This window comes from Panulirus ornatus, chromosome 4 (assembly GCF_036320965.1).
Source record: "Panulirus ornatus isolate Po-2019 chromosome 4, ASM3632096v1, whole genome shotgun sequence".
Lineage (NCBI taxonomy): Eukaryota > Metazoa > Arthropoda > Malacostraca > Decapoda > Palinuridae > Panulirus > Panulirus ornatus.
The window spans coordinates 71,248,328-71,258,976 of NC_092227.1; the positions used below are offsets into that span (position 1 = coordinate 71,248,328).

General features: G+C 38.6%; 1 protein-coding gene across 2 annotated transcripts in view; it reads left to right on the plus strand.

Moving 5' to 3' along the window:
• The window catches only part of LOC139767244 (cytoplasmic tRNA 2-thiolation protein 2-A-like), a 32,193-nt gene extending 24,371 nt beyond the window's left edge, over positions 1-7,822 (plus strand). For both annotated transcript variants that reach the window (XM_071696405.1, XM_071696397.1), the window contains exons 8-9: positions 570-1,094; positions 7,073-7,822. In XM_071696405.1, the coding sequence (XP_071552506.1) occupies positions 570-1,094; positions 7,073-7,171 (624 nt within the window). In that variant the 3' untranslated portion in view covers positions 7,172-7,822. The remainder of the gene's footprint in view (positions 1-569; positions 1,095-7,072) is intronic.
• Positions 7,823-10,649: the final 2,827 nt, after the last annotated feature.

A 10,649-nucleotide genomic window follows, 5' to 3' on the forward strand; every position in this document is an offset into this window, starting at 1 on the left:
AAAGAAAGACCCAGCCACTTATACACTCACGTATATACATACACACACATACATGTGCTGTCGATGGACTGAATCAGGGTATGTGAAACGTCTGGGGCAAACCATGGAAAGGTCTGTGGGGCCTGGATGTGGATGAGGAGATGTGGTTTCAGTGCCAGAATATCCAGGGTCCTTTCTTCATCCAAACACATTTAGACACCCCAGCCTGAGCATTCCATGAGGATGAATACCTCATGCTTAGTTCCCACTCTTTCAGTTTTTAGAAATTGAAATACAATAAGGGGAGGATTTCCAGCTCCCTGCTTTCCTCCCTCATAGTTGCCTTCTATGACAGTGGGAATGCTTAGGAAGTGTTCTTTTTCCTCAATCCCCTGGGATAAGAAAAATAATGATTTTTTTTTTTCATACTTGTCACTACAGCAAGGTAGCATTATACATTTGAAAAATGAATTTGGCTGGTTAATGGCATCATCATGTAATTTTTTGATTGTTACAGTCTTATTGCATCAAAAGAATTAATGATTTCATAAGTACACTTGATCATTGGTTCAATTTTATTACATCTACAGGGTACAAGCATTACTTCATGTGCAAAAGAGTTTGTTCTGGGCCTGCAGAAGGATTTTCCTGCTACAATTCCAACAGTATTCCGTACCGGAGATAAATTAGTATCCACCTACCCTGACTGTGGCAAGCCCTCATCTACAAGTTTGAATGGTGATCCTGATAGTGACTTTACAGTGGGTATCAGTAGTAACCGTTGTGCCTTGTGTGGCTCTCATTTGGACACTGGACAAGGAGAAGCATCAGCTCTTCATGCTACCCTGGTGTCTCAGAAGCTATCTTGTCATAGTTCTTCACACATCTTACAGCATACTGAAACAAACGATGGCACTATTGTCAGTCATGAGAGTTATAATATGAATGGATGTGCAACAGAGAAGACTTCTGATTCTTGTGACTGTGACCAAAGTTCAGGATGTTGTGGTGGTGGTAAGATTGGTTCCACTGGAAACAGAAAACCTGAAATAATCGATAAGGATGTAATAGAACGCTATCTATGCTATGGCTGTCGCATCATTTTGAGAGAGATGGTAAGTGACTGTTATCTTGACTAGAAAGTTAAGCATTCATTCATATTTTGTGTGTGTGTGTGTTATTATATATTTTCATTTACCTATTTGTACTCCCCAGGAAGGGAGTTTTACATTCTCTTGATAATTCTCCATTTTGTACAGCTTGAATCTATGTATGAAGTCTGCATTAACCATGTTCTCAGACATCTTATTCCATCTATCCACCTCTCTTATTCTATAAAAGTACTTCTTTACATATTTTCATAAGTAATTGCTTAATTTCTTGTTATGCCCTCTTGTTGCTCTATCAGTCAAAGAACTTTTCACTGTCTGTTTATTAATTTGTTTTAAAAACTTAAAGGTTGCAATGAAGTCACCCCTTGCTCTTCTCTCTGATATGGAGAAATTTAAAGCCTATAGCCTTTTCCTGTAATTCAGCTCCCTTAATTCTGGTACCATCTTTGTTGTTCTCCTCTATATGTGTATGTAATTACCTATTTTTTATTATATGATGAGGGGGTTCTACACTCGTGGGACTCCATCTTTTGAATGTTCTTCACTATCATGCAGCTTCTTAAATTCTTGTATGCTGCCTGCATTAACCATGTAATGTCTTCTGGTTTCTCTCTCTCTGTGTATATATGTTGATGAGCTGCTATAAAAAATTCTAGGTTGTGATCATGTCACTCACACTCTACTGTCTACCAACTTTATGTGGGCAGATTTAAAACCTCTAGCCTTTCCCTGTAACTCAGCTCTTTTAATTCTGGTGCCATCTTTGTTGCTATCCTCTGTGTGTGTGTGTATGTGTGTGTCTGTGTGTGTCTGTGGGTGTGTGTGTGTGTGTGTGTGTGTGTGTGTGTGTGTATTATTCCTTATTTGTATTGAACAGGGAGGGAGTTTTATATTTGTGGGGCCCCATTTCTTGAACATTTTTTTTTATCATACAACCTCTTAAATTAACATATACTGTCTATATTATCCATTTCCTCATTCATTATGGTCCATTCATCCACCGCTCTTTTACTATGGTAATGTTCTTTTATATCAGTTATAACAAGTTTTCTACTTGATTTCATGTTATGTCCTCTGGTTACCATATCCCTGCATCTCTTAAAAACTGTTTACTCTCCATGATGCCAAACTGTTTTAAAAATCAAAGGTTTTCATCAGGCTACCCCTCACTCTTCTCTCTCCCAAGATGGGGAAATTTAAAGCATCCATCCTTTCCATGTAACTTAGCTTTCCTGATTCTGGTACCATCTTTGCCTTCCTCTGCATTACTTCCAGTAGAAGGGAAATGTATACTCTTTTTGAGTAAAAGTCTCTTTGACAAGATTGTACTCCCAGTGATACAGCCTCACCAAAGGTGACTTTTCACTTGTGGAATAATCAGCTGCCACATTACCATCTTTTGCATTCAGATCACTCATCATTTATACCCAGTCCCTCATTTCAAAACTATTAACACACTCAATCAGCTCCTTCCAAAACACTTGCCTCTTTTTGTCATCCTTCTTGTTAGGTGCAGAAGCACTAATGATCAACCACCTCGTAACCTATATTCATTTTTGCCAACATCACTCAGGGTTTCACTTCCTTACTTCCTGTTAGCTATGTGTGTTTGTTTAGGTGTGGTGACCAAACCTGAGAAGCATGTTCTAGTTCAGGCTATATGTAGGATATAAATGGCTTGTTGAATATTTTTTTATCCATATACTTGAAAGCTATCTCAATGTTTTCAGCAGACAGTCTGTCTTCTTTTCTCCATTGTGGGACCCTCATGACAGGTTAGTTACAATGTTGACTCCCAAATCCTTCTCACACTCAGAATCTTGAAGCTTATTTCCTGCGAGATAATCATCGTTGAGACCTTCTTTCACTTTGTCCCATTGTTGTAACTCTATATTTGCTGGGATTGAGTTGTGTCAACCATGTATCAGACCAATTTTGAAGTCTGTTTAGGTCTCCATATAAGTTTATGCAGTCCTTGCATTTTACTTCCCTCTTGACATTGGCATCATCTGCAAACATATTCATATGAGAGACCATACCCTCAGGGAAGTCATTTGAGTAGATCACGATGGGTAATGGTATTCTACTGGTCACTTCAGTCCATTTGGAAAAGGCTCTTCAAACATGCATCCTCTGTTCTCTCCCTTTAAGATAATCTTCTAACCATTGAAGGAGATTACCCCTTACTCCTGCATGGTGATCCACCTTCTGATCAGCCTCCCATACAGTACAATGTCAAATGTTTTTGGCAAACTACCCAGCTTTCCAATTTGTCTAGGACTGAGCCCACGCTCTTGTAGAACTCTCCAGGGTTTGTTACACATGATCTTTCCCAAAAACCATGCTATCTTCCACTTAAGTAATTTCATCCCATAGAAAGTCATCCACTTACTTTCTAACTATCTTTTCCAGACCCTTACTCACTGTGTGTGTGTGTGTTTGTGTGTAATTACCTATTTTTGATTACCCTTTATGGTTTGGGAATGAGAGAAACGTGGTCATATAGGGTGATACGAATGTGAAAATGGGATGTGATGAAATTGGTGAGATAGGTGGTAAATGGGGAGTGCTTGGAGTAAATGAGAATGGAAGTTATCTTATGGCTATTTGTGCTGAGAGGGGATTATTCCTTGCAAACCCTTTTTTCTGTACAAGGTGATCAACAGATATACATGGATGAGGATTGATGGAAGAGAAGAGCAAAAGGCTTTGATTGGCTGTGTGGCAGTGGATAAAAGATTAAGAAAGGCAGTGCTAGATGCTAGAGTTGTGAGAGGATTCTTTGGAGAGTGACTATTTTGCAGTTCTTGTGGGGATCAGGATCAGGATCAGGGAGAAATGGAGGTATGATATAAGGAAGAATAGAGAGGTAAAAGTGTTGGCAAGCGAGAAGATGAATCAGAAGAAATGCAGGGAGGAGTATAAAAGGAAGGTTACTGAAAGCTTATGGAAGTGCAGTGAATCTAGGGATGCAGTCATGTGTGAGTGAGGGTTTAGACTTTTCAGGGAAATACTATTAAAGGTTGTAGAATTAGTAGTTGGATATAAGATCATGAGATATGGGAATAAAAAGGGCAATGCATGATGGACAGAAGAGATTAGAAATGATGTGGAAGAGGAGAAAAAGGCATATGGTAGATTGCTTAATAGGAATGTACCGGTGGAAGTTCAGCATAGGAGGAGGGAAGAAGAATATAAAATATCTAAGTGAAATGTTAAGAAGCTGATAGAGGAAAGCAAAGAAAGAGTAGATGAAGATTTATGAAGAAAGTTAAGTAAAAAGTTTTGGGATAATAAGAAACTATACTGGAAGGAGGTGAAATACGAAAGAGGTGGATGTGAGAGTGGAAGTGTTAATGTGAGAAGTAAGGAAGGGAGTTGCTGAGTCAAAAGGAGGAAGTGAAAGGAAGATGGAAAGAGTATTTTGAATTGATGATTGTAGAAGGGGAGGCAGCAGTTGTTACACACGTGGGTATGGAGGATGGATGGAAGAGGATACAAGTGCAGGGGCCAGTAGCAAAAAAGGGAGTTAGGAAGGGCAATAATGAGGCTCAAGGTAGGAAAGGCACCTGGAGTGGATGGGATTACAGCTGAAATGCTGAAGTATGGAGGAGAAAATGTGATAGAGTGGATACATCTGATATGTAATGTAGCAAGGAAACAGAAGGTTGTGCTTGAGGATTGGATGAAAGCTATTATTGTTTCTTTATTGAAAGAAAAAGTTGCTAAAGATGTATGTAGCAAACATAGATGAATATGTCAGTTGAGTTATTCATTGGGATAAGGGAGAAAGAATACTTCCCACATATTGTCTGCATGTTGTAGAAGGTGACTAAAAGGGGAGGCAGTGGGGGGCTGGAAATCCTCCCCTCCAATTTTTACTTTTCCAAAAGAAGTAACAAAGAAGGGGGCCAGGTGAGGATTTTCCCTTTAAGGCTTAATCATCTGTTCCTAACGCTACCTCGCTAACACGGAAAAAGAAAAATGTCTTAAGTATACCAGGAAAGGTGTATGCAAGAATGTTAATTGATACAGTGATAGAAATGACTGAATGCAGAAAAAGTCTTAAGTATACCAGGAAAGGTGTATGCAAGAATGTTAATTGATAGAGTGATAGAAATGACTGAATGCAGAATAAGTGAAGAGCAAGGTGGTTTCAGGAAAGGTAGAGGATGTTTGGATCAGGTTTTTGTAATAAAGATGGCTGTGGAAAAGTATTTAGCAAAAGATAAGAAGTTGTATGCAGATTTTATTGATCAAGAGAAAGCGTATGATAAAGTCGAGTGGAATGCTTTATGGATTGTATTAAGGATATATGGTGTAGGGGAACAACTGTTGAATGGTGTGAAAAACTTCTATAGAGGAGCAAATGCTTGTGTAAGAGTGGACAGTGAGTTGAGCAAATGTTTTGGGACACATGTAGGTGTTAGCCAGGGCTGTGTGATATCACCTTGGCTTTTTGATATATATATATATATATATATATATATATATGGATGGAGTGATAAGAGAGATGACAGCAAAACTGAGGAAATGGGGTACAGAGATGGAATGTAGCAATGAGATATGGTAGATAGTGGCAAGCCTGTTTGTGGATGATACTGTCATGTTTGCTGAGAATGAAGAGGAGTTGCAGAAGGTTGTAAGTGTGTATTATGATGTGTGTGTGTGTAAGCATAGGCGATTGAAGGTAAATGCAAGTAAAAGTAAAGTAATAGTTTTTGAAAGGAAACAGATTTAAAGTCTAGATTTTGTGAAATCATATAGAGTGAAAAAAGAAAGTGTACTGAATTGTGCTTTGGGTATGGGAGGAGAAAGCCTGGAAGAAGTGAGAGAATGAAAGTATTTAGGAGCTGTCTTGGGTAAGTTTAGTGATATGAAAGGAGAGATACGGGAGAGAGCAGTACAGGGTAGAAGGGTTATTGGGTCCCATAATAGAATAATGAAGGGTAGAGGTGTAAGTATGGAAGTGAAAAGATGATTAAGGGACAGCATAGTCCTCCCAACCGGAACACGGACATAGAATGAGTCACAGAAGTCAAGAATCCAGGCTGTGGAAATAAACTATTTGATAAGAGCATGTAGTGTGACTAGATGGAATGAAGAAAGAATGAAGGGGTGTATGAGATATGGGGTATGACAGGGAATGCAAAGGTAATGAATTGTGTAGTGGTAGAATGGGTGAAATGTAATACTTTGGAGCAGTTTTGGCATGTGGAAAGAGTGCAAGAGTGGGGGTTTACAAGGAGAGTATATGAGAAGTACAATTAAAGGGGTAGGTGTGAGAGGAAGACCACCTGTGACATGGGCAAATAGGGTGGAGGAATACTGGAGGGAGAGCATTGATGGAAGAATGTGTGGAGTGGTGTAAACAAGGGAGGCATGTAAGGACAGGGATAAGTGGAGACTCTTTTGCTGTGTCCACTCCTTGATGGGAGTTCCTAGAGGATACGTTATGAATAGATAGATAGATACACCATTCAGGTTATTTTTGCTTTTGGGTTCTTGTCTAAATTTTTTTCATAGACCCTCCTCCTTTATGTGGCTGTGCTGTCATGATTATGGGTCACACTCAAAGGAGCGAGATGTAGGTTATTGAAAGCTGAAGACCTCTTTTCTTTGAATCAGAAGTATGTATGCAGTTAAGCCACCCTGTGTTGCTAATTAGAAACAGAGTGAGAATTATGTACACTAGTAAATCGATAAACACGGTACTAATACTTCAGTACTATTCCTTTTTTTTATTGTGATTTATATCATTGCTGCAGTTACTAAAATAGCATTTATTTGTGATTTTCATTAATATGAAAGTATCTTTTCACTGATTTCAAGTTTTTAGTTTTCTTATAGCTGATGCATTCCCTGTCATTTTAATGGCCGTCTCTGTTTGTAGTTTTTGTATTAACTAATTGATTTATGTACAGATTTCCTTATGTGCTCTCATTTGAATTTGTTGGTTACTATTTTGTGTTTCTTCATAGGAGGAAGTGCATCATCTTCCTATTAAGGTGCAGAGAGCAGCAGCAGGACTTGAGCAACGAAGGCGTATGAGAGAACAGATTCAAGACTTTCTTCTTTGATTGATGAAGATAATCCCTCAAACTGAGGGAGAAAGAATACTTCCCACATATTCCCTGGGTGTCATAGATGGCAACTAAAAGGGGATGGGAGTGGGGGGCTGGAAATCCTCCCCTCTTGTTTTTAATTTTCCAAAAGAAGGAACAGAGAAGGGGGCCAAGTGAGGATATTCCCTCTAAGGCTCAGTTCTCTGTTCTTGACGCTACCTCACTAGCGTGGGAAATGGTGAATATGTATGGGAAAAAAATGCGTGTGTGTGTGTGAGTTTGTGATCTTTGAATATATCTACAATCCTACTACATGTATTTTGAAGAATACAAATGGCTCATAGATTATAAAAAAAACATTTTTTTAATGAAGATTTTTAATTTACTTGCCACTATATTATGAATGGAGGTGAATGGAGGATAAACCATGTACATTATATTTTTATGTTTAAGTAGGAAAATGAATATGACTAATGTTTTTAGGGAAGAAGCTTCTGTATCATCGTTAGGGTAAGATGTGGAAGGAGAGAATGGTTGCAAGTTTGTGAGGAAAGCATTGGTGAGAAAATATTGTCATCAGATGTTGTGTTGCATGGGAGATGTGGTGTAAACCACACTAATGTGCAGTGGGAGAAGAGCTATGGGACTGATAAAAAAGGATCAAAATGATAGGAAATTAAATGAAGAATGGAGAATATATGTGGAGACCATCACATGTTCATGGAACTGGAATTGACAATGGTAGATATCTAAAGAGATATAGAAATCCATTATTATAATGTGAAGGTCAATGACTGTTGGTAATCAAAAGTTCTGAAAACAGATCCAGAAGACAACACAGATCTAGCAGTAGTATTTTGTTTTCTTCATGTCCAGTAGTCACACAAAATGTTTAAGTAACAAAGCTTTTATCTGTAGGTTTAGAAGAAATGTGGGAAACTAGGAAACTATTCATATTTTATGTAGGATAGAAGTTCTTTGCCTCACTTAGCACAAAGCTGTTCAATCAGTGGCTAGTCATATTCATCCACAGATAATATCAATAAAAAGTTTTATTATGATTAGGTTTGGAGAAAGAGGCTGTGGATCAGTAAACAGAGAGGTATTTATGCCTTACTTGTACTAATATGAAGAAACTTGTTATGAATATTTGTTTCCTTTACCCCAGGAGTCCTGTCTATCTTCTGTGAGGGATCCTGCAGCACTCAGGAAGCTGGCCATGTCCACCAGGTGGGATGACAGGTTGTAAAGCGAAGTGATGTTATGTGATGTCATGCTTGTGTCTATGTGTCTTCATTATGGTCGTTGCATCATGGTTGTGAGAGGTCTTTTGTTGTGTTGAAACAGTTTCTGTAATGTTGAATTAGTAGCTAATGTCCAGAGCACAGACAGGAAAGTGTAATTTGAATATGTCTGGGGACTGCAGTTTTCACTAGCAGGGTAGTGTTTACAGTTGGTTGGGAGGATGGTTATATATTGGGCCGTTATGATGTAGTACAGATGTGGGAAAAATTTCGTTTTCATATAGGTGAGTTGAGCACTGGAATGAGTACTGTCAGGCTTAGTGAATGCTAAGATTATACAAATATTTTATAAATTCATATATACTCTGAGAAAAATACCTGAAGTAAACTATATAAATGACAGCAGTAACAGCGACAGTAGAAGGCTAATGTGCAGCAGTGGGAAGTTGGTGTGGAATTACATTGTCTTGTCAAGTTAAACTCCTTTTTTTTTTTTACCAGACAAACCATTCGTCTGTCTTTTTCATGTAAACTCATTGTGGGCATGAATGGTCTTGGAATATGTTTGTGGTGTTGTATTGATGGATAATATTCAGAATGTGAGCTGAAGAGTTTGATTCATTTTAGCCTGGGGACTGGTTTCTGATGGGTATATGCCTAGTTGGATGGAGTTTAAGAGTGACTTAGGTTGTCAGTTATTTAATTCTTGTTGGGTTATATTAGTGTTTGATGTGTTTCATCAGTTATATTTGTTTAGGGTTAGGTGATTTATGAGTAGAAGTTACTGAAGTGTGAAGCAGGCATAAGTTTTTTATTCTACTTGGGGATTGGTGGTTAGTTACAGGTTGATTTGGGTGGGAGGAGTGTAATGCTGTTTGCTTAGAGTTGTATGCTGAGCATGATGAAGTGGAACTGTACTGGGAGGATTGTTGTTTCATTGTGAAAGTGCTGAGTGTTTGTAGTTGTTCGGCAGCCAGAGTTTGCTCTGAATGTACTATTTTGTGTGGTTTGCATTTTTGCTATATTTGATTCTAAGAGAGGAAGACCAGGCAAATGAGACATAGTTTAAAGTGGAATGAATTAATTGTTTATGTAGGATGTTGAGGGATTCTTTTTCTTGTCCAAATTTGGTGCCAGTTAATGACCTGAGGGCACTTAGTATGTTGTTTTTGTGATAATGTTATTGGCATGGTGTGTGAATATAGTGTGTTTTGTATGAAAAGTGCCAAGAATGGTTGGGGTTCTGCTAACTGGGAGAGACTTTCCATTCAGTCCATTCAGGTGATTGGAGGGTGAGTTGGATGTCTGTCTGTTTGGGGTTAAAAGCATGGCTGAAGTATTTTGTGGAGATGGAAATATTCTGCAATGAATAAACCATTGTCCCTTTTTTGCAATGTACTGCTTCATGTGTGATGTTGCTACTATTATGTCAGGGTATTGTGATGTGATTTTGAGATTGTCTGCATATGAAAGGACCTTCATGTTGATTCAAGTAATGGGGGTCATGTAGGAAGAAACTGATGAGAGATGAAGAACTGCTCCTTGGAGAACTCCTTTATAGTGTATAAGTGTTTCAGAGGTGAAGCCATTGTGATTGACTGGCATGGCTGCTGGCTATGAAATTGGCCATCCACTTTTTGTCATTGTTCCCATCAAGTAAGTTTTGTGTGAGGATGTGTCAGGGAAAAATGTCAAATGTTATGTTGATATCTATTGCCACTAATAATGTGAAGGAAGGGTGTTGTGGTTGGTAGAATTCATCTAAGATATGTTGTGTGAGGTCAGTGTGTAATGTGGTGGTAGAGTGTTTGGGTCTGATGCCATGCTGTGTGGGTGAGAGTGGATTGTTTAGTTTGATTCTTTTGTGGATCATATTTTCACTGTTTGAATACTGAGGATAGGAGTGATATAGGGCATCAGGAGGAGGGGGAGGTGGGTGGTTTGAAGGGTTTTACAATTGGTATTATGTGGGCAAGTTTCTAGATGTAAGGGATTTCGTTGTGTAGGCAGGAGTAGTTGACAATATGTGTAAGTGCTTAGATTGCAAATGGACCTTAGTGTTCTATGTGAAAGTTTGATATGTTGTCAGGGCTTGCAGCAGGAGAGTTTTTTGAGGTTTTAATTGCACTGCATGTATCAGTGGGAGTGAAGGATGGGTAAGCTGTTGTTCCTGGATGGGTTTTGCGTAGGTTTTTCATGACTTTCCTGTTTAGGGTGGCTCTTTTGTCACTGATTTTTTGGGTAGTGTC